At 41.8% G+C, this 24,718-nt stretch overlaps 1 protein-coding gene across 2 annotated transcripts in view; it reads right to left on the reverse strand.

The window, feature by feature from the left end:
- Window positions 1–3,419: 3,419 nt before the first annotated feature.
- The window catches only part of SPATA6L (spermatogenesis associated 6 like), a 63,373-nt gene continuing 42,074 nt past the window's right edge, over window positions 3,420–24,718 (reverse strand). For both annotated transcript variants that reach the window (XM_030919637.1, XM_030919638.1), the window contains 6 exons: window positions 22,812–22,914; window positions 19,234–19,268; window positions 18,294–18,481; window positions 11,118–11,211; window positions 9,936–10,042; window positions 3,420–5,981 (listed from right to left, as the gene is read on the reverse strand). In XM_030919637.1, coding sequence (XP_030775497.1) covers window positions 9,953–10,042; window positions 11,118–11,211; window positions 18,294–18,481; window positions 19,234–19,268; window positions 22,812–22,914 — 510 coding nt within the window. In that variant the 3' untranslated portion in view covers window positions 3,420–5,981; window positions 9,936–9,952. The remainder of the gene's footprint in view (window positions 5,982–9,935; window positions 10,043–11,117; window positions 11,212–18,293; window positions 18,482–19,233; window positions 19,269–22,811; window positions 22,915–24,718) is intronic.

Consider the following 24,718-nt stretch of genomic DNA (forward strand, 5'->3'; position numbering starts at 1 on the left):
ACTTCTTCCTTAAAAGGGCCAGGTACCTCCCCCATATACCCACAGGTTTTTAAGCACCCCTAAAATAAGCTGTCTCATGATGTCTTCCCAGCCCTGGTGTCTAATCAGCCCTTCTCTTTCCTGTGACTCTCCTACTCAGTTCAGGTTCTATTGCCCTAATTTTCAGACTTCTTCAAAGTCTTTGTCAGTCTCCCCACCACCAGCCTCTACCTACTCCCAACCCATCCTGCACAAGATCATCAGGTTAATACTTTGCTTTCTGGCTCCAAAACTCTAATGGCTTCTTATTGTCTACAGCACAAAGTTGAAAATACTCACCTGAATATTTAGGACACTGCAGAAGATACCCCGGAGGACATTTCCTCTTCTCCATACACATATGCTTCATTACACTCTCCCCAATTGCCTCACTCTCCCAAATCTCTTCTCTACCTGGTCTGCCTATTTTTTAAACACTGAAAATAAATTCTTGGCCTCCAATCCCAATACCCCCTGTTTCTAACCTCCTGAAACATACAGAAGCAACAGTATCTTGGCACATAATCCGATACTGCCTTGTATTATTAAGTCGATCAATGAGACTTGATTATAAAGTAATGAAATTGAATTTCACAAACCTCACTGTAAATCAATATCATTACTTTATACTACTAAACAGGAGTCAAAACTGGTGGCTTTGGGCAAGACCCAGCTTCAGACCAGCTTTATGTGGGCTACAGAGCCTTTGGCTGATTTAGATTTGAATTTGAAGATGAACACCTTGTGGGAGGGTGGGGTGTTACATGCTCCACTTCACTCCAGCTCCCATCACTCACTATTATTTCTAACTCCACTGCTTCTGACAGTCACAAATCCTGCCTGGCCCTAAAGACATCTGAGTTTGCAACATCTTTTGGGAATCACACTTGAAATATCTCATTTAACATCTCATTGCCCCAGTAAGTCTGGAAACTTCAAGAGGGCACAGGTTGTATTTTATACCCCTTAGTGTGACCCCTCCCTACCCCACAGGGTCCTGCGCAATAGTGAGCACATAGGAGTTTAACAAATACAAGTTGAGGAGGTCCATTCGAGGCTGTGGAATCAATTTGGTTAACTGTGGGGCTGGGAGGAGACCCAGTGAACAAAGGACGTCATCCTATCCCTTAAGCAACAACAAATAAGCTTTCATAATGAAGAGTTCCTACCGCGAATGCAACACTTCCAGCAATAATACCTACTGCCACTGCCTACGGTCTGTTCCTGGAAGTCATCCCAATAAAACAAGTATGATGTTTACCCCAGTTCAAAATTCCAATTTCAGTGAGTGTCAGTTCCTGGAGAAAAAGGAACAGGAAAGTTTATTTGGGGGTGGTGGGGAGGAGGGGACTTCCTAAAAATGCAGTTTACAAACCTAACATTCCAATGACAGGAAATAAGAGCAGAAAGCCTCTCTTGTTGGCCTAAATAAGAAGTGGTTAATTGTTCCAACTTCTGTCAAGAGACCTCAGTTGCTCTGTTATTCTGAAATGTTCTGAGTTCATGTTTTTCAAACCCTTTAGGCTGAATTATCTGGGATGCCTCAAGGCCAACCAGGTGGCAGCCAAGGGGTGACAGGAAGTGGTACAGAGAACCTGAGATTTGGAAACAACACAGAGCAGGGTTTGCAAATTGGCTCTGACACTTGCTTTTCTGAGCCTCAGTGTCCTTAGCAAGAAATAGAGGGAGCAATGCTTTCCTCAAAAAATTAAATGAGATAAGAATAAGAATAGCTAATGCCCACTGAGTGCTCATTTTGTGCCAGGCACTGATTTAATGTACTTTAAATGTATTATCTACCAACAATAACATTATTAGACAGATACTATTATTACCTCCGTATTATACATAAGGACACTGAGACACAAAAAGGTTAAATCATCTGTCCAAGGCACTCAGCCTGGCCTGTAGATGGCAGAACTAGGATTTAAATCCAGGTACTCGGAGGGGCGCGGTGGCTCATACCTGTAAGCCTAACACTTTGGGAGGCCAAGACGGCAGATCACTTGAGGCCAGGAGTTCAACACCAGCCTGGGCAATATAGGGAGACTTCTTCTCTATTTTTTATACTAAAACAAAAAAAGAAAACAAAATACACACACACACACACACACACACACGGTGGGGGTGGGGGGTGAGGTGGGGCGGTGCTAACGGATCACTCTAAAAGATGCAGAATCCCAAGGAAAAATTTTGGACCAGAAACTCCTCATTTTGTTGAAGAAGCTCCATCAACTCAGCTATCAAGAAAAGGACCCATCTGCACCAAGTAATAGCTTCTGTCCTAGACATGACCCTGTTTTGACCAAATTCCCTATGTGAAATTAAGCATAGGTTCTTTCCTTTGATAAACAAAGTAACTTTATTGCCATAATTTGGTGCCCCTAGATTCAGTGTGGAGGATGGAAGCCTCCCAGGCCAAAGGAGCAAAAGGTTGGGGCTCTTCTCACTGTTGGCAGGGTTCCCAGCACAAGCAAAGAGAGGTCTCCCCAAGACCTGCAGGTCCCCCAAGTAGTGCTAGGAGGGGTCCCCTAACCAGAGAAAGACAGCAGCCCCACCCGGTGGTACTAGTGGGTTCTCTGGTCACAGCATGGACTAGAGAGCATATCCTGTTCCTCAGGCTGCTCTCCAGAGAACCCAGCAGGCTCCTTTGATGGAACCAACTCGGCGGAGTACTGGCTATACTGAGAGTAGCCTGGCATTTGGGTGCTAGGGCTAAACTCACACACATACCCATCAGTCTACTCAAATTACACCTAAAACCAACCACTTCTTTTATGTCAAACATATCATTTGCACTTTCGTTTTTTTTTTTTTTTTTTTTTTTTTTTTTTTTTTTTTTTTTTTTTTTTTTTTGAGACGGAGTCTCGCTCTGTCACCCAGACTGGAGCGCAGTGGCCAGATCTCAGCTCACTGCAAGCTCCGCCTCCCGGGTTCACGCCATTCTCCTGCCTCAGCCTCCCGAGTAGCTGGGACTACAAGGCGCCGCCACCTCGCCCGGCTATTTTTTTTGTATTTTTAGTAGAGACGGGGTTTCACCGTGTTAGCCAGGATGGTTTCGATCTCCTGACCTCGTGATCCGCCCGTCTCGGCCTCCCAAAGTGCTGGGATTACAGGCTTGAGCCACCGCGCCCGGCCTGCACTTTCGTTTTTTAAAAATCTCTTTCATAATTCATGGCCTACAGGCTTCAGCTAAGTCAGGTGACTATAGAGAACTGGCCTCATTGTATAGCAGTTTTTGTTTGGAGGGCCTAGGTTCCACAAAGGATATTTTCTTAGGAGTCTCTGCAAACCAAGACCCCATGAAACATGCCCATAAAATATGCTCCACGCTTTGACATATCTGCAACCATAAAAGTCAAGAAAGGAATTATAAACTGAAGCAAGGCAGATGGGAATTATTTTTATGATGTTTAATGACACAGATCTTCCCAAAGTAATCCAAACCCCCAAACATCACAAAATTATTCATACTATTATATACTCCAAAAGCAAAATACTTCAACTACAATCCTTGCCCCAGCATGATTCCTCAAAATTGAGATAACTCCTTGAAAAACAAAAAGTAAAAATGATAATAATTTAAGGAATAGAGTTAATAAATGAGAAAGCAGAGGGAAAAAAGTATAATTTAGTGTGAAAACCAAAAATGACTTTAAATAAGAATGGGTATTTAAGATCTTATTAAATTAAAGAGTTATGCTCAAAGCATTTCAAAAAACACTGAATATTGAATGCATGGTGTATATTTTAACAATAAATGAAATGGGATACCAGTTCATTAGGGCTGCCTTCCTTTAGCTGAGACTTATAGCATAACCTTAATGTAACACAATATTTTCTTATTTTTGATGACTATTTAGAGGTAACATCAAAATAACAAATTGACAACCATAGTTTCAGAGAGACTGAGAACATATTAGCAAATGTAATTTAAGCTTTCTGTCGGCCTTGCCAAGGTGGAATGCTGGTTGTGATACAGGTTGAGTCTCCCTTATTTTTAATGCTTGGGACTGACCAGAAGTGTTTTAAACTTGGGTTTTGGTTTTTGTTTTTGTATTTTGGAATATTTACATAAACACAATGAATTATCTTCAGGATAGGGGATAGAACCCAAGTCTAAACATGAAATTCATTTATGTTTTATATACACTTTATACGCATAGCCTGAAGGTAATTTTATACATGATTTTAAATAATTTTGAGCATGAAACGAAGTTTCAAATGCATTTGACTGCAACCTGCCACATGCGGTCAGATGTGGAATTTTTCACTTATGGTGTTATATTGGTGCTCAAAATGTTTTAGATTTTGGAGCATTTCAGATTTCAGATTTTTAGATTGGGAGGTTCAACTTGGATACACCTTTATTTGGCTGAAATTCTGAGAAGAGGATAAATGAATTTTATTTTGTTGTTTTTGTTTTTGGAGTTCCTTTTCTAATTTTTAATTTCATTTTCTTAATTTACCTAATGAACCAATCCCTATGATCACAATGAGAAAAGAAAACTTGGCTCTCACTGAATCTTCTAAAAACTGAACAAGTTTTAGGGTAGTGTCTTACTCTATTCAGGCTGCTGTAACAAAATGTCATGAACTGGGTATTTACAAATAACAGGAATTTATCTCTCACAGTTCTGGAAGCTGGGAAGTCCAAGATCAAAATGTCAGCAGATTCAGAATCTGGTGAGGGCCCTCTTCCTGGTTCAGAGATGGCGCCTTCTCGCTGTCTCCTCGCCAGTGGAAGGGGCAAATGAGTTCCCTTGAGCCTATTTATAGGGCACTAATCTCATTTATGAGGGGTCCACCCTCACAACCTCATCACCTCCCTAAAGGCCCCATTTCCTTAGAGGTTAGAAGTTCAACATACAAATTTTGAGGGAACACAAACATTCACACTATAGTAGGGCTGGTAGAGGAAAATGCTATGGTTATACTATGAAGGAGGGACACAAGTTTCCATTTTCAGGCCCCTCTTCTCTGGGTCTGTATCAATGAAGACAAATGTGCCTCTAGTCTCCCTTTATCCCATCCCCTTCCTCTTCCTGCTCCCTCACACTGTGTAAGCATTTCATAAATGCACCTTCTTAACTAACTTTAAAACCTGGCATTGGCAGTCCTATCTGTAGAACCTATTTACTTAATGTGTAGTTCTTTTGGAGAAATATTTGAGGAAGGTTTTGTTCCTCATCTAAATTTACAAAGAATTGCTGGAACAAAGGAATAGGAAACAGAAGGAGCAGTTTAAACTACACTCCAAAGGAGCTAGCCTCCTCTTACAAATTTATCACAGAAATTCAACATTTAAAACAAGATTTGAATTATCCAGATGTAATGCTCTCTTTTCCAAGGTTTTTAGTGGACTTCATGTAAATCAAGCCTAACACTAAGATAAAAACAATAACAAAAAAGGATATACCAAAAAGAGAAAGTCAGGTTGACAGTCTTTTCTGGAGGATTTATCAGGTTATTCCTGTGAATAGCGGCTTCCTCTAGCTCATATATAATTAATGAGAGAGAGAGAGAGAGAGAAAGAGAGAGAGAGAAAGGGATCAGAAGGAAGAAGAGAGAAAGAAAGAAGTTTTCAAGAACACATCCACTGTCAAAAATGAAGAATACCTTAAAAGGCATCTTGACATTTTTGTTAGAATTCTAAGAAGTGCTTTCCAAATGGATAAACATCTGCCACCCAACTACAGTGCTTTCTCTTTCATGTTCAAAATAAACATGCAAAACCACAAATTTTCCAGCTTGACAAGAAAATGTGAGCCCCCAAACAGCAAACATTTTAATCAACAACTCTTACCTGGGCACAAAAGACTGAGCACAGCATTTGGTTTAAAGGGGATTAGACATCAGTGACTCAACATAGACAACAAAAATTATTCATTTCTTTAAGGATGCTTCAATTGTCTCAGTGAGTGAGCTCTTTATGATCCTCCTTCAGCTTTCATTAATTTCCCCTGCAAAATTTGAAGCAATACATTCTACATGTGGTATTGAGAAAAACACAAACAATCAATACAAGTAAGGAGAAAAAGATAATTTCATACTACCCCAATCTTGGCATGTAGCTATGCCTTGGGATCACTCAGTCTCTGAGCCTTTTCCCTGGATTCCCACAACAGAATAACCCAATGAGCATAGTGAGCATCTGTGCGACCTTGGGCAATTTACTCGACATCTTTGTAAAATATCAGGATGATGACAGAGTATCTACCTCTTACTATTATTGTGAAGAGTTAGCACAGTCCTTGCTACATAGTAAATGTGCCAAAATAGGTGTTATTCAGTTGACCTGTTAAACATGTTCCAATCAACTATATTCCACCGAACAAATTTCCTTCCTTCCTTGCCTCCCTCCTTTCCTTCTTTCTCTCTTCTTTTATCTTTCTTTCCTTCCTTCCCTCCTTCCTTCCTTCCTTTCTTTCTTTTTCTTTCTTTTCTTTCTTTCTTTCTTTCTTTCTTTCTTTCTTTCTTTCTTTCTTTCTTTCTTTCTTTCTTTCTTTCTTTCTTTTCTTTCTTTCTTTCTTTCTTTCTTTCTTTCTTTCTTTTTTTCTTTCTTTCTTTTTCTTTTCTTTCTCTTTCTTTCCTTCCTTCCTCCTTTCCTTTCCTTCCTTTCTTTCCTTTCTTCGTGATGCAGTCTCACTCTGTAATCTGGCATTGCACACTGGGGGCCATGATGTCATGGCAATCATGCCTTCCAAGAGAACTAGGGATAATCTGATGGGTTTCTTTGTGGGAGGTTTTGTTTGGTTTTTTGGATGTTTGTTTTTTGTGTGGTAAAATTCACCAATTTTTTTTTTTTTTTTTTTTTTTTTTTTTTTTTTTTTTTGAGACGGAGTCTCACTCTGTCACCCAGGCTGGAGTGCAGTGGCCGGATCTCAGCTCACTGCAAGCTCCGCCTCCCGGGTTCACGCCATTCTCCTGCCTCAGCCTCCCGAGTAGCTGGGACTACAGGCGCCCGCCAGGTCGCCCGGCTAGTTTTTTTGTATTTTTTAGTAGAGACGGGGTTTCACCATGTTAGCCAGGATGGTCTTGATCTCCTGACCTTGTGATCCGCCCGTCTCGGCCTCCCAAAGTGCTGGGATTACAGGCTTGAGCCACCGCGCCCGGCCAAAATTCACCAATTTTAAATATACAAGGGATACTCTGTTTATACCAAAACCACCAAGTCCCAAAAGATCCAGAAGTAGATGTATTCCAACCCCTTCAACCCATTTCTTTCACTCATTCCCTCCCTCTACCTGGTCAGATAATTTGACTCATTGTTTTTGGCTAAAGAATCCCTGACCTTTTCGTGGTAAGAATCCACTTTTTCATCTCCCTGGGATCTCGAGATCACTGGGGAGCCAGGACCTGGCAGTGAAACAGATATGGAGAAGGGGAGAGACAGGAATTGGTGCTGCCATTAGAAGAGAGTCCTCAAGAAAAGCCAGAACTGGGACACACCGTGGGAGCCACTGGGTTGTGTGTGGGGGATGCCCCCTGCCTGGGGTCTGTCCTCCCAACCCACAGGAGTGGCTCTGGCTGTCCTGTTCTAGCTATTTGATCTTGCCTGTTTGGATCTTTCCTAGACTCACTGAGATGGATGCTCAGCCTCTTTCAGATAAATGCCCTGTTTGCTTATGACTAGCCAGAGTCACTTGGGTTTTTTACAATCACTAAACCTTCACTAAAATGACCCTCCAGGATCCCAGCCTCTTCAGGAATCCATGACTCAAGAAGTGGTGTCAGGGAGGATGGTATGGAGACTTCCAGAGAAGGTATTCTAAACTTATGTCAAACCACTGGGTGGGAATTCCTGTTATGTAGGAAACCTATTTTCCAAGACAGAATTGACGTGTTTTTTTCTTTTCTTACTTTCTCTCTATCCCCCGACATCAGTGTCCACATATCAGCTGGTTCAAGGTTCTATGTAACTTGATATTACCCATGTTGAAATTCAGCGTAATTTGGCATTTGATGATCATGTGGGCTATGTTCTGTATAACCACCTAAATAATTGCCTAGACAGCAATTACTTTGGTAACCAGAGAATAAATGGCCCAGAATCCGTCCTTTAATCTAGCAAGCAGAACGTTCTAAGGTAGAAGCCTGCAGAATGGGCAATTACTGAGCTGTCCTGCACATTCCCCTGTGCTAAAGGTAGGGAGCCCTGGCCACCCCTAGGGCAAACCAACTTGTTCTGTAAAGCATGCATGACCCTCAAACCAGACTTTCAGGAGCCTGACTACAGTGAAAACTTAGCAGGTTATCCCACATTCCTTTATTGTTTAGAAAGATGCATAATTATTCTGATCCTGCTGACACGAGGACTATACATTACAAAGCTATAGGATCCTAGTGGGAGCCTTCTGAAGGCAATGCCCACAAACTCTGCTTGGGTTCCAAAGGGCCCTCCTTCACACACCTGCTCTTTCTCTGCATGGATTTCCAACTCAGCTTTGAAAATGCAATAGAACGTAGTGGTTAAGAGAATAAAGCTCCACCATTCACTAGCCATGTCACCTTGAGCAACGGACCTAACCTATGCCTCAGTTTCCCTAGCTGTAAGATGGAACTAATGATAGTACCTATCTCATCAGGTTGTCCTGAGAATTAGATACGAACTTGTTTAATACATGTGAAGTATGTGTACTAGTCTCAGCACTCAGGCCGCATGCCATAAGGAAGAGCGATTATTATTTTGAGCTTGAATGGAAAAGAAAAGAATATATGAGAAACTATGATGTCCCACAATGTGGCTATTTGCCACAGATCTGAATTCCAGAGTTTCCTTGTTACATGCATTCATAATAAATGCATATTCAACATGCATTCATTATAAATGCATATTCAACATGCATTCATTATAAATGCATATTCAACATGCATTTATAAAAACCCTTTACTGCAGCCAGGCGCAATGGCTCACGCCTGTAATCCCAGTACTTTGGGAGGCCAAGGTGGGGAGATCACCAGGTCAGGAGTTCGAGATCAGCTTGACCAACATGGTGAAACGCTGTTTCTACTAAAAATACAAAAATTAGCTGGGCGTGGTCGTGCGCGCCTGTAATCCCAGCTACTCAGGAGGCTGAGGCAGGAGAATCACTTGAACCCGGGAGGTGGAGGTTGCAGTGAACCAAGATCGCGCCATTGCACTCTAGCCTGGGCGACAGGGCAAGACTCCATCTCAAAACAAAACAAAACAAAACTCTCTTTACTGAGTAGCAATCATTGTGGAGGGTCAGGTGATATAGGGACAGCAGCAGGGTGGAGATGGGAAGGCAGGTTCTTGTTCAGTGCACACACCTAGTACATGTGTTTGAAAAGTTAAATGTGATTCCATTGTATGGCACTAAATACTGGTTATAAAGCAGTGAGCAACAGAGACAGATTCTCTGATCTCATAAAGGTTTCATTTCAGTAGATGAGACAGATTTTAAACAATCAGCCCAGATAAAAATATAATAATAAGTTGTGTCATAATTTATGAAGGAAAAATGCAGTGTGCTAAATGGTATGCATCACAGAGAGAGGGAGTGTCGTGTTGCAGAAAATCATGAGCCTGAAAGAACAAATAGAAGTTATCCAGGCAGAGTCAGGAAGACAAATTCCAGATGGAGAAAACAACATGTGCAAAGACCCCATGGCAGGAAGGAGCTCGTGTTCAAGGAGCTGAAAGAAGGCTGGAAGGTCCATTAGACAAAGGGTGATGGTGGGGGCGGGGGAGATGATTACAAAAGACAAGAGAACTGGAAGACACATGCGTTGCCGTTATCAGAGCTCCATTATACACAGCAAGGGAAGAACGTGGTTCTTGGGTCTCCTCCAAGTCTCCTGTCCTCCATACTTTCTAGTTACTTCATATTGATAGGAGAAAACTGAAATTCTTTTAGCAAACCAAGATAAGGAGAAGTATTTAAGCTGCTTACTTATACAAGACAGCAGCTTAAAAATATCTCTGTTCATGCAGTGGGTATTTCTTCAGAGGGTAGCTTGGTCTTTCAATGATATAATTTACTTCAGAGGTAGACTCTTCCTACAATGAAAACAAATCCAGCAATTATGCTGCCCATAACATAATAGAGATGGATGATACCCAGAGGTGTAGTTTTGCATGTAAGAGGTCTGTGCATCCCATTTATGCCGTTATATGGGGTTCACTATATATGTGTGTATGTAGAATCTTTCTTTTTTTGTAGAGACGAGGTCTCATTATGTTGCCAGGCTGGTCTTGAACCTCCTGGCCTCAAGGGATTCTCTCTCCTCAGCCTCCCAAAGTACTAGGATTATAGATTTAAGCCCCAAACCAGGCCTTTGTTTACATTTTAAAGAGAGTCCTTGCCCGAAAAGGTTGGGAAGTAAAGCAAAGCCTATGACTTAGCAGAAAAGAAGTAAAGTAATTCACTACCCTCATGGTTAGGGTAAACATTTATTTTTAAGCATCATCCTGCAAATCTAGCATATGCCAGTATTTAATAAGTCAAGATGACTAATTCAAATACATGGCATCATTAAATTCAGCCACTGGGGGCACTGTTTTCCTTTATTTGAATTCTTTCGAGCTGGTAAACGGCCACTTAGCTGTGTGTCTGAAGCAGTGACAAAGTACTGGGAATACCTACCAATGGATCAGAAGCACTCCCCATACCCCTGTAAAAGTCACACAGCCAAAACCACCTCATTAAATTTTAGAACAACTTTCTTCCATGTTGTGGCCTTACATAGCTCACACACACAACTGTATTCTTCACTGGATTGGGATTCATGTGTGCAGGGGAAAGGAATGCTCTGTGGGCCAGTTAGCCTGCTTTCTCTTAGTCCTTTGAAAGGACCTCCGCTTGATGAGTGCCGTGCACCAAATTAGCTGCTACTCCTCCGTTGCATCCAAGTCCTACTGTCTCATCCTCAGGAAGCCAGCCCTGACTCTCAGCCATGTCAGATACCCGCTAACATTCACTCTCAGGACAACAGGTAATCTCCTTGGTAAGCCTCACAATTTTCCACTTATTTCTGTGGTTATTTGATTAATATCTGTCTCCCTGACTAGACTATAGATCCCTGTTCCTATATTATTTAGTGAGCAAAGATTTAGTTTTATAAGAAAGTCTAACCTTATTTTGGTGCTGCTGTGCTCTGTGGGATGTCAGAAGACTGCATACCCTCTCATGGATATTCTTCCATGTGGACTGAGAACCAGGATGGAACCTGCTCAACAGATGGAACAGGGTGGAATATTAAGCAGCTACTAAAAAGGACACTTAAATAAAGCACATGACAATATGGACTGATATTTAAAACTTAATCATAATAAAAAACAGCAGCATGCAAAATGGTAAACATAGTGTGATTTCAATGTCTTTCTTAAACCTACCCATAGGAAAAGCACTGGGGAATAAAAACTGCTCAGATGTTAAGAATTTTTGGCCAGGCGCGGTGGCTCACGCCTGTAATCCCAGCACTTTGGCAGGCCGAGGCGGGCGGATCACAAGGCCAGGAGACCATCTTGGCTAACATGGTGAAACCCCCTCTACTAAAAATACAAAAAACTAGCCGGGCGTGGTGGTGGGCACCTGTAGTCCCAGCTCCTCAGGAGGCTGAGGCAGGAGAATGGCATGAACCCGGGAGGAGGAACTTGCAGTGAGCCGAGATCATGCCACTGTACTCCAGCCTGGAGGACAGAGCGAGACTCTGTCTCAAAAAAAAAAAAAAAGAATTTTTTGTGTTTCTATGTGTGGCTATGAGTGATTCTTTTCTTCTTTGTACTTTCCTGTTTTTCAGATATTTCTCTCATGAACAAACCCTACTTTTACATTTAAAATTTTAATCCAAAAACTTTTAATATGAAATTTAAATCCAAAAAATTTTAATATAAAATTTAATCCCAGTAGTTGTTTTAGGGAGAGATTATCACCCAGGCTAACGTACAGTGGCATGATCATAGCTCACTGCAGCCTTGAATTCTTAGACTCAAGCAATCCTTCAACTTCAGCCTCCCAGGTAGAGAGGATCAACTAGGTACATGTTGCCATGCCTGGCTATTTTTTTTTCTTTAAGAGATAGGGTCTTGCTACCCAGGCTGGTCTCGAACTCCTGGGCTCAAGGGATCCTCCCACCTCAATCTCCCAAATAGCTGGTACTACAGGTAGGTACCACCATGCGGAGCTAACTTTTAAATATTTTGTAGAGACATGGTCTCCCTGTGCTGTCCAGGCTGGTCTCAAACTCCTGTACTCAAGTGATCCTCCTGCCTCAGCCTCCCAAAGTGCTGGGATTACAGGTGTGAGCCACTACACCCAGCCTCCAATCCTGGTTGTTTCCTACCACCAGGACTTTATCTTATATCTCATTTACTTTAGGCCACTCAGACTCCAAACTGAACCACAGGTTTGATAGTCTCTTTCAGTTCCCCAAACATAGAGCATTTTCTACCTTCCATAGGCATTTGGCAACACTGTTCCCTCTTCTACCTCCCAACCCTGCTCACTACTCTTGTTAACTTCTATCCACCCTTCAGAGCTCAGTTCAATTGTTGAGTTCTCAGCAAAGTCCTTTCTGAGCCCTCTCCTGCAGAGGAGGTCAGCTTCTCTGTTATACGAACTTGCAGTTTCATTTATCTATACCTCATTAATACCATTTGCACCAGTGGACATTTTGTCATTATTTGGTTAATGGCAGTCTTTACTCCTAGAGTGAAATTGAGACTGAGACTCTTTGCTTAATAGCTCATCCCAGGGCAGAGTAGGAACTGAATACCACAGAAAGTAGTTAATAAATATTTATTGAGTGATTGAACTCATTCTCTCATTCATTCATTCATTCATTCATACATCCATTCATATTCAGGAGGCGGATGGTTACCAAATCCTAAAGTCTGAGGTATATAACTAAGCTTAAAGTGTACATAGCAATTTGATAATGAAAGGCACAGATACAGTTTTCTAAAAATACCCGAAGAATTATAGCCACTTGGGGCCAGGCGCAGTGGCTCACACCTATAATCCCAGCACTTTGGAAGGCTGAGGTGGGTGGATCACTTGAGGCCAAGAGCTCCAGACCAGCCTGGCTAACATGGTGAAACCCCATCTCTACTAAAAATATAAAAAATTAGCCAGGCGTGGTGGTGGTACATATGTAGTCCCAGATACTGGGAGGCTGAGGCATCAGAATTGCTTAAACCCAGGAGGCAGAGGTTGCAGTGAGCCAAGATGGCACCACTGTGCTCCAGCCTAGGCAACATAGCAAGACTCTATCTCAAAAAAAAAAGAAAAAAAAAAATGGTTCTCTTTAATTAATGTGCAGTAAACACTGGAAATGACAGGAACATCTGGAAATCCAGTTGTTACTATGGCTACCATATGAATGACCACCCTGTGCAGTTGCCCCTCTGCTTGGCTGGTTCTGGCCCACATCCGGGCCTCCACTCCAGCTCTCTCTGTGACAAGCATGTCCCACTGGTTTTTCCAGGGAGACAAGACCAAGAGTATGAAAGGATCTACACAAATCCATTGCCAACCCAAGAAAACAACTCATAGCAAATGGAAGCACCACCTAAAGCACTGCCCATGCCACTACAAACATTATTTCTATGCTTCTCTAAGAATTTTTTTTTTTTTTTTTTGACCCAGAGTCTCATTCTGTCACCGAGGCTGGACTACAGTGGCACTACCTTAGCTCACTGCAACCTCTGCCTCCCAGATTCAAGCAATTCTCCTGCCTCAGCCTCCCAAGTAGCTGAGACTACAGGCATGTGCTACCATGCCCAATGAAATTTTGTATTTTTCGTAGGGACAGGGTTTCGCCATGTTGGCCAGGCTGGTCTTGAATTCCTGAGCTCAAGTGATCCACCCACCTCGCTTCCCAAAGTGCAGGGATTACAGGCATAAGTCACCACGCCTGGCCCTTCTCTAAGAATGTTCAAGAGGAAGGAATAGAAATATGTTGAAGCTGGCCGGGCGCGGTGGCTCAAGCCTGTAATCCCAGCACTTTGGGAGGCCGAGACGGGCGGATCACGAGGTCAGGAGATCGAGACCATCCTGGCTAACACGGTGAAACCCCGTCTCTACTAAAAATACAAAAACTAGCCGGGCGAAGTGGCGGGCGCCTGTAGTCCCAGCTACTCGGGAGGCTGAGGCAAGAGAATGGCGTAAACCCGGGAGGCGGAGCTTGCAGTGAGCTGAGATCCGGCCACTGCACTCCAGCCTGGGCGACAGAGCGAGACTCTGCCTCAAAAAAAAAAAAAAAAAAAAAAAAAAAAAAAAAAAAAAAAAAAAAAAAAAAGAAATATGTTGAAGCTATAAATGAAGCTAGCATTTAAAAACAGCCACCAGCTGGATACTGTAAATGCTTTTTCATAGATCTAGAGTAACCAGTACCAAAGTGACTCCTATATTTGTTACCATTATTGTTACATGCAATTTATTTTTTTACATTTGAAGATCTTGGCGAATGATGAGTCAACAGATGGGAGCAACGTGGTGCCTTTACTACAGCCTTCTCCACGGGATCTACCTTCTCCTTTAGTAATGTGCAGAGAGAGGGTGTGCTGAAGGGGCATGACACTATTCAGATGGTGGATACAGGGAACAGGCTTGGTAGTGTTTCTCCCTCCTTTAGTACTCCCATTGTTCACTCTGATAAAGTGTTTTCTACTTCGTCCATCAAAACCTTGGGCTGACTCTCATTCCAAAATTTGTCTCCCAACTCATTCCTAAGACATTGATCCTTACTGACTTCAGTATTAAGTGAGCAGAAACACAACAGGTATTCTCATGCACCCTTGTGAACTGGGCACAGAGAAAGAGTGGTCCAGATAACACTGGTGTGAAAAGAACACTGAGTGAGTGGAGACACAGTGCTGGCAACCCCCAGGGTCCCAGGAGTCTGCCCTGGTGATCACTCTAAAGCCAACGGGCAATGTGTTCTGCAAGGATATGAAGGGCACATCCCTCGTTCAAAAGAACTGTTTTTAAAATATTATCTTCAGAGCCACTTCTCTAGTGTTAAGGTGACCAGCTGTCTTGGTTTACCTGGGACTCAGGGGTTTCCCAGAATGCAAACTTTTGGTACTAAAACCAGTACAGCTATGGGCAAACTGGATGGCCTTTCTGTAGCTGTGTTATTCTTTGTCGCTGATAATCATGGCCTTATTTACAAACTCATAGTCCAACTAGGTCCCAAGTTACCAGTTTAGAGAGACTTTGGGCACAAAGAATTTGATGCCTCATCAGAGATGGCCAGTAAAACTCTGGTCTGCAGCTAAGACTCATCTTTCTAAAGTCACTTGTGCCAACTCCCGTGACTAATATCACAGAGCTCCTCACTCCTTTCAAGCAAAGCCCAAACTCCTTAGGTCAGCCAACAAAGGTACCCCTCAAACCTTTGAGTCCTGGCACCAACTTTCTCCAAACTCATCTAACTGCTGGAAGCTGACAGTGCCCCTGCCTCCCACCTCCCATCACTCACCTCCATGAACCCCATCATAATCCAATCTTCTCCCCTCACGGCCACATGAAAGCATCACCTCCTCCATTAAAACACTCCAGAAGTTCCACCCTTTTTCTTTATACTCCAGTAACTTTTGTTCCACACTATCCACAAAGTTCTGCTTTGTAGAAAGCTCTTCGCATACTTCTTTATTATTATTATTATTATTTTATATTCTCTACTAGGTTGCAAGTTTTCAGAGATCAGGAGAAATGTCTTAAATGTCAGTGTTCCCATTCCAGGCCTAGCAGATTGAGTATCAATCCTGCTTTCCTCTTAACCACAGATTTCACATGCTCCCCGCCCACACACTCAATTCCAATCCCAGTTGATTTTGACTCAGTAAACATGAGGCAATTCTTCTGTTGGCCAGAGTTGAGAATTGCTGGCCTGCTGCATAAAGACGCTCAGGAAAGGCTGGCTGAATGAATGCATAAACCATCTAACATGTATTTAAAGAGAAAAGAGGCCTTCTCAGATCTCTCTCCTGATGGAACTGATTTCCTTCCACTCTGTCTTTCCCCTGCATTTGGATTGTACTTCTGTTAAGTGCCTACCACAGTCTATCTCATATTCAGTGACATGGGGTATGTCTGCCTTCCTGTCTAGTATGTGAGCCAGTGGAAAGCAGAGATGTGTCATGATGGTGTCCATTGTCCACAACAGTTACCCAATAACAGCACGCTCAATACAGTCTCTCAGAAAAGCTTGCAGTACTGATTTTAAGGAGTTTGGGAGGTGTTATAGATAGAAGGCACAGGGACAAAAAAAAAACTTGGGTTTTCCCCAGTTCTGGCAGCTGAGAAGCACTTTGTGGCTGTATGCAGATGGATCTTTGATCATCACATCCATTTTAAAGATGAGGAAACTGAGGTTTAAAAGGTTGAAGCCAAGCACGGTGGCTCATGCCAGTACCAGCACTTTGGGAGGCCAAGACAATTGCTTGAGCCCAGGAGTTTGAGAAGAGCCTGGGCAACACAGTGAGACCCCATCTCTACAAAAATAAAAATACGAAAATTAGCCAGGCATGGTGGTGCGCACCTGTAGTCCCAGCTACTCAGGAGGCTGAGGCAGGAGGATTGCTTGGGTTGGGGAATTCAAGGCTGCAGTGAGCTGTGATTGTGCCACTGCACTCCACCTGGGTGACAAAGCAAGACCCGATCTCAAAAAAAGAAATTAATTAATTTAAAAAATTAGGTCAAGTAGCTGTGTGAAATCACCCAGCACTTAGAGACACATGAGCGCTAGAGCCCATGTCTCCTGACCACTGCCAATTGAAAGTTCTTTCCACTCTTCATTTAAAATCAATCCTTTACAAGTCTTTAAATCCAGAATAACCTCCTATGCTTTGTCAGTCTGCTGAATTCCAGGCTGGTGGCAAAAGCATAAGACAGGAGGGGACAGAGGCCAGGCATAGAGAGGTGTAAGTGTGTCTCTGACCACCTATCTCTGTGTGCCAGAGCCAGTTTTTTGTTTGTTTGTTTTAAATGGAATTTTGTTCTTGTTGCCCAGGCTGGAGTGCAATGGCACGATCTCGGCTCACCACAACCTCTGCCTCCCGGCTTCAAGCAATTCTCCTGCCTTACCCTCCCGAGTAGCTGGGATTACAGGCATATGCCACCACGCCCAGCTAATTTTGTATTTTTAGTAGAGACAGGGTTTCTCCATGTTGGTTAGGCTGGTCTCAAACTTCTGACCTCAAGTGATCCACCCGCCTTGGCCTCCCAAAGTGCTGGGATTACAGGCATGAGCCATCGCGCCCAGCCCAGAGCCAGTTTTTTTTTAATCTATGTTGTATTATTTTCCTCTAATAAAATAACTAATCAAAAGCTCGCCATATATTAATGGATTTTATTAAAATATGTGATCTGGCTTCCTTAAATCCATGATTTAACATTTGAATATAGAGTTATTTTGTCATTTCTGAAAAACGCTAAGAACAGATAGCCATTTTCTTAGTCTACCTCAAAGTTAACATAATTCCTGTAAAAATTTCAGGGCCACTGTGGTTCTGGGATATAAATACTCTGAGTCCCTTGTGAGCAACTGTGTTATTCTGGTATGCACAGTTTGCTTCTTATTCTCATCACTAATAATGCAGAGAAAAGCAGATTGGCATATCCTTCATTCAAAACAAGAATCTTATAAATATTATTGTCAGTGCCACTTCCCTAAATTTAAAGTAACCAACTGTCCTGGTTTGCCTAAGACTCAAGGGTTTCCCAGAATGCAGGACTTTCAGGGCTAAAATCAGGCAGACCCAAGCAAACCAATGGTTACTTACCCTACTAGAGAGTGCCATTTGGCAAATAAAGGTTTCTGTTCTTACTTTCTGGCCTGCTCTCCAGACATATGCAAATATAATTTTATTATTTGTGAAAATAATGTAAACAAAGAAATCATGTCTAGAAAAAGAATATACGCCCATATGTTAACATTTGTCTTTGAGTGGTAGGACTATGGGTAATTTTTTTCCACTTTTTTTTCTGTAATTTTCAAACTTTCTGTAGTGAACATTTCTATACTGGTAAAATAAAAAGGTTTAGTTTTTAAATGTATGACAAATAAAAATGGGTAGATAAATAGTACCTATGTCAAAGTTAGTTGTCTATCCCATTCACAGCAAATATTCTGAGATATGCCTCTGACTTTTGGGTAGATTTTAAAAGAAATAATCATTTTTTCATATCAAGGTGTCACCAGTTGAATATTCCTAAGAAAGGAAGCTGATGAAATGACCCAGCTTTACCCCTACCAGGCCACAATGCACTCTTCAGGCAAACAGATGGGTGCTTGCCACTGACCTTTCTCTGAGAAGGGGCTGATCCAAGGGTCCGGGAGAGCTGGAATGCTGGGAGGTGGCAAATGAAGCTTTCCGGTGGAAATCGGCATCCCCTTGTTTACTGGATGAGGACTTTCCAAACTGACTTGAATCTAAACGTGATGATGAGTCACTCCTTAAAACAATCCGTTCATCTGGCTCTCTGATAACCTGAGTGGCAATGCGCATTATTTAATTGTAATTTTGCTTCTGTTTGCTTAATTTAGAGCTGGGGGTGGGGTTGAACAAGGAAGACAACTAGGGCTAAGATGACAGAATATTTGCACCAGGGATCTCCTGCAAATAGAAGAGGATCTGGAGAAGAGAAGACCAGTGACAAAATGCTCAGGAGTTAAGACTGATAAAAATAACCAAAAGTCTGTATGTTTGGGATATATTAACAAACCAAAATAAACTCACGCTGTAAACTTTGATTTCTGAGAACCAGGGATTATTGGTCTGGGCAAAATATAACTTTAACAAAATATTTAAGCGCTATGGCATAAGAAGCACAGTATATTCCATTTTCTCTGTATAAATCTATTCTCATGTTCTTACACAGAAGTTTGAGCCTTCACTTTGACAAACCAATCAAACTTCAAGAACAAATGATTTACCACCTCTATGTATAAAATTATTTGCTTGGAGAAAAAGCAATAAAAATCACTACCAATAAAGTAGGTATTGGGTCTACATACACCCTCCTTGGTGATTCATCCTACTTATATGAGGGGCACAAACCAACTAACCCCAAAGCAAAGTATAACATGGAGTCTGGGCACATCTTCATACAAACACTAAACTACAGCAATTCCACCTAAGCAGACTAACTAGAAATATCCACCACTGATTGGAAAAAGCACAATAATTGACATAAGATAGCTGGAAGTAAATCATTTTACAAATTCGATTTCTAAAATTACCTTTACGTTAGCTGCAAGGCTGTCAAGAGAAGAAGCTAGAAGAAAGAGGAACAGGTGTTTCAATGACTCATTATTACCATTTAGCTTTAAAACTGCCATTATATTTATTCTACAGCAGTACAAAAATTTTAGACAATGAATGAATTATTTAAAAACTTAAATGCTCCCTTGTAAGTTATACTACCACTTTTAAGTCTCCACTTCAGACTTAAAAAGCCACTTCAATTCTCTGGGTCGTGGGGTTTTTTTGTTTTGTTTTGTTTTTGTCTTTTTGAGGTTAACAGTGAGGTTTTCTGGTTTTTGTTTGTTTTTTGGGTTTTGTTTTGTTTTGTTTTTGAGATGGAGTCTCACACTGTCGCCAAGGATGGAGTGCAATGGCACCATCTCAGCTCACTGCAACTTCCGCCTCCTGGGTTCAAGCAATTCTCCTGCCTCAGCCTCCAGACTAGCTGGGATTACAGATGCCCACCGCTACGCCCGGCTAAAATTTTGTATTTTTAGTAGAGATGGGGTTTTGCTATGTTGGCCAGGCTGGTCTTGAACTCCTGACCTCAGGGACCCACCTCGGCCTCCCAAAGTGCTGGGATTACAGGTGTGAGCTTCTGGACGTTTTGTCTTCAATGACAGCACATATGGAAGAGGGAAGGGTAAAGCAAATCTAAAGTGAATGAGTAAGTTCAATAACCCTTAAGCAGCCTGAAAAACTCGTATTTGAGTAGGTGCCCAGAACCTAAAAAAAAGTACTATGTGTCTAATATAAAATTTGTAAACTCTGTCTCCTCTGACATTTTCTTTGGTTTTCATGGAATCCTACTTATGCAGGAGCTCTTGAATATATTTGTCCAAGGTAGACACAAATGTTAAATTGAGACAACAAATATGTAAAAGCTTGGAGAAATACAGAACATAGCAAAAATGGAAATCACTATCATGACCATAAATGATCATGATAGGTAAGTAGACCTAATGCCGAAGTATGGCAAGGATGACTAGGAAATGAGGTAATAAAGATACATGGAGAAAGTGAAGACTAGGTTGGATTTTTCCAGGTTGCTTAAAAAATGTTTTTAAGATTAGTATTTGTAAGGCAATGCTAAGGTCACCATGGCTTCCCCCAGTGTGACCGGGGCTCAGGCAATGACAAGGGACTTTTTCTGGACTGCTGATCGCCCTCCCCATGTCACTGGTAGATATAAAAAGAGATTTTTAAAGCCAGGCCATTTTCATATCCTTTGGGCATATAGATATGTATGTGCCACTTTGTCCCAGGAGCTCTCTTTGCACCCACCCCCAGCTGGGCAGGGAGTCAGCAATGCTAATGCCCTTTCAGCTATAGCCACAAACCTGCCCTGTGGCCTCATAACCTCCTTCTCATAACCCCCTTCTCATAACCTCCTTCCAGTGTGGCCTCATAACCTGTGGCCTCATAACCTCCTTCCTCCTGTGGCCTCATAACCCTGTGGCCTCAGAAACTCCTACCTACTGGTTTTGAGCCCTTCCTCTCACAGGGGGGCTCGCCTTCATTCCCTTGCTTCTCAAAGTGCAGTCCCTGGACCAGCAGCATTCATATCACCTGGAAGCCTGTTAGAAAAGGAGAATCCTAAGCTCCACCCTAGCCCTAATGAATCAGAATCTGCAGTTTAACAAGAGCCCCAGGTGATTCAAATGCACATTCAAGTTTGAGAAGCACTGCTGTGTTCTACCTTAGGCCTGGATGAATGAGCTGACAAGTGACCTAAGCAAAGTTCTGGCTTGAAAGCTACAAGGATTCCAAGGATCTGAGCCCAGAGGTCTGAATGTCTTCTCTAAATGTACGTATGCCAAAAACTTGGTGTGTGACCTTTACACACACATTGTAACCTCTCTGGAACCTTAGTTTTCCACCTGCCAGGATTAAGAAAAGACAAAGGCCAAGACCAGTGTGATGTGTGAGTCCCATCATAATAGAGCCTGCATTAAACCCAACTTGTCCGCCCCAGGAAAGGACATTTGCTGTTGCCTGATTTCACTGCAGTAGGGAAGACAATGCTGCTTTATAAGCTACATGGGTGACTTTCAATTCAAAGAACTTAAATTAAATGTCAGAGGTGATGAAGCACATTCTGCTTCAAACCCTGTACTCTGTCCTTGGCCAGCTGCTGTCAAACAGCTACCACAGTCTAAGAACACTGGCTTAAGTTACCATAAGAGACTTAAAAGTAGACCCTTAAAAGTGTAAACCTTTAAGCCTAAGATTAAGAACTCTACTGTCAGGGATGGCAATAGATGGAAAGTTCAGTACTGTCAGCAGGCAAGAGACTGGACCACCACCATTCCTTTCCAGCCTAAGAATTTTGATTAACTTCAGGAATGACTGATCTTCACCAACACGACCTTCACTAACGACAAGATTCATGGATTTCAGTCAAAAGCCTACAAGGAATTCCTTAACCCAGTGACTCTCAAGATGTGGTCCGGGGATCTCCCCCAGGGGTCCCCAAGACCTTTCAGGAAATCTACAAGGTCAAACTGTTTTCATAATAATACTAAGACATGATTTGCCTCTTTCATTCCCATTCTCTCACCACTGCACAATGGAGTTTTCCAAAAGCCACGATGATGTTATGACATCATCATCATGATGATGGCTAATGGAATGTGTACTATTCTTTTTTTTTTTTTTTTTTCAGACGGAGTTTCACTCTTGTTGTCCAGGCTGGAGTGCAATGGCACAATCTCGGCTCACTGTAACCTCTGCCTCCCATGTTCAAGCGATTCTCCTGCCTCAGCCTCCCAAGTAGCTGGGATTACAGGCATGCACCACCATGCCTGGCTAATTTTGTAATTTTAGTAGAGATGGGGTTTCTCCATGTTGGTCAGGCTAGTCTCAAATTCCCAACCTCAGGTAATCTGCCTGCCTCAGCCTCCCGAAGTGCTGGGATTACAGGCGTGAGTCATTGCACCTGGCCGTAATCTATTCTTATATTTTAAAAATGTATCAGTTTTAATTTCTAACATGCTAACTACTGATACTATCCACATCAATAAAAGCTCTTTGGGTTCCTCAATAATATTAAGAATGCAAAAGGGCCTGAAATCTAAAGGTTTAAGAACACCCTGCCTTCATCTAACTGCTTCAGATAGAGTTGGCTTCCCACCTCACTGACATGAAATCTTGTAAAGCAAATGTTACATCTCCTGATTACCATCAATCTCCTGTTCTTTCCCATCCAGAAAAATGGAAAGCCTTATTTGTTAGGCATCAATGGTGACTTTGCAAGGGGTTCACAGCAGGACAAGTTGCATTCTGCTTTCCCAGCCCAGCCAGGGAACAGCCAGGGAACAACTGCAACCACAGCACACTCAGCACGCTGCTCAGAATGGTCCCCTTCAATGACGAGGGGAACTCTCAGACAGAAGCTTCTCAGCTGACTCTGCTTTGTGGGAACACTGCCCTGGAAATTCCACAGCTGGAGAGTACTTGAGAATTAGGCCCACAGTTCTGAACATAACCTGTGATTCCTCAGAATGAAAGACTATACACAGGACACATTTGTTGCCATAGGGAAATGTACAGGAGTAACAAGAAACTCAAGTACCTCTTCTCATTGGAAACGGAAAGTCTGAAAACTTAGATTTTCTTCTACACCTCCTCAAATGATGCTCTGAAATATTCTCACCAAAGGGCTTTGCACTGTCCACCTGAAAGTAAAGGAAAGAAATAAGACTAGAATCCACTATAGCTTCTAGTACCCTCCCCTCTTCACCGGTAATGCCTGTCTCCCCCTCAATCACTGATTATACAGGTTGGAAACAGAAGACTGGAAAACCACCTACACCACAGTCTCCAAGTCTGCTACATGTTACACCTAAAAGGAGAAACTCTCTGTCCTTCATTGAGGCTAGAACATGAGGAGATAGGCTAAACATTAGCATAAATAACTAAATTTAGACACAAATTACATTCCAACAACTGGTAAGGATACAGCACACAAAGAGGGCAAGTGAAGCTTTATTTCACAATATCTTAAAATAGGACAATGTTTCACATTCCTTAAACAGTATGAGTAGTGGTGGCCTAAGTGGGGTCCTCACTGACAGCAAGGGATTCCCACAAGATGACATTTCTACTTTCTACATTCCTCTCTGGTCCGGGTATCTACATTTTTGAAAAAAGAATAATGATAGCTAGGCCGGGTGCAGGGGCTCACACTTGTAATCCTACCACGTTGGGAGGCCGAGGAGGGAGGATCACCTGAGGTCAGGAGTTCGAGACCACCCTGACCAACATGGAGAAACCTCGTCTCTACTAAAAATACAAAAATCAGCTGGGCGTGGTGGCACATGCCTGTAAACCCAGCTACTTGGGAGGCTGAGGCAGGAGAATCGCTTGAACCCGGGAGGCAGAGGTTGCGATGCGCCGAGATCATGACATTGCACTCCAGCCTGGGCAACAAGAGTGAAACTCCATCTCAAAAAAATAATAATAAATAATAATAATAATAGCAACTATATTATTTTATCTATGGTGACTGACCATATTTTCCTAAGGAAAAATTGGGTAACATGATCTGCAAACAGTTTAAAACATGTGAACTAGGGACTCTTCCAAATATCTACAATATTGAGTTGCTGAATTTTTTTTATTTCTGTTTTTTAAAATTTTAATAAGGCAGGTTATAATGTTACTTTTCATTTTACTTTAATATATTGACTTGAATTTACAGTCTTTATAACATCAGGTTTTCTAAATTTTAATGCTTCTACTTAAGGAAACATCACATATCATCAGAAAATCTGACTAAATAAAATAATTAAATATGTAAAATCACTGATAAAAGACTTTGGTGCATAGGAAAAACTATATAAGAATTTGTTAAATAAAATAAGTATCAAGTAAGTTTTAATCCCCTAAGAAATCTACCAAGATTTTAAGATTACTTAGTTCATAATGGCATGGACTAAAGTTGTATTTTACAATAATTTATATCAAATGAAGTAAATCAGAGACATTTTCAATAAAATGAAATAAATGAACTCAATTCGATATTCTCATGGCCCCATGTTTAAAGATTGGTCATTAGATTTTTGCCAGATGTCATTACCCAGGCCACCAAGACAACAGTTGTTGTGTATTTTTTGTAGATAGCTGTTCTGCAGTTTCCAGCCAAACAGTTCTACAAACCAATTCTACATACAGTTATCTCAGCAGCACCTTCACTTCGAGACTTATTACACTTCACAGTCTCTGCCTAATACACAAACATCACCACTGGTGACTTTAAATCAAAATATCAACTTAATGATACTATCAATAGTTAACATTCTAAAGAATAAGTCATTAATTAGAACATGAACTGGTGTTTGTGTAGACTACAAAATAACACAGGAAATTTTTTTAATGTAATGTTAATCGGAATATATAGGAAAACTAATCTGTATATACAGTATAATTACAACTTTGTGGAAAAAATAAAGCCTATGGATGCAAGCACAATGCAGAGAA

This window comes from Rhinopithecus roxellana, chromosome 16, assembly GCF_007565055.1.
Source record: "Rhinopithecus roxellana isolate Shanxi Qingling chromosome 16, ASM756505v1, whole genome shotgun sequence".
Taxonomy (NCBI): domain Eukaryota; kingdom Metazoa; phylum Chordata; class Mammalia; order Primates; family Cercopithecidae; genus Rhinopithecus; species Rhinopithecus roxellana.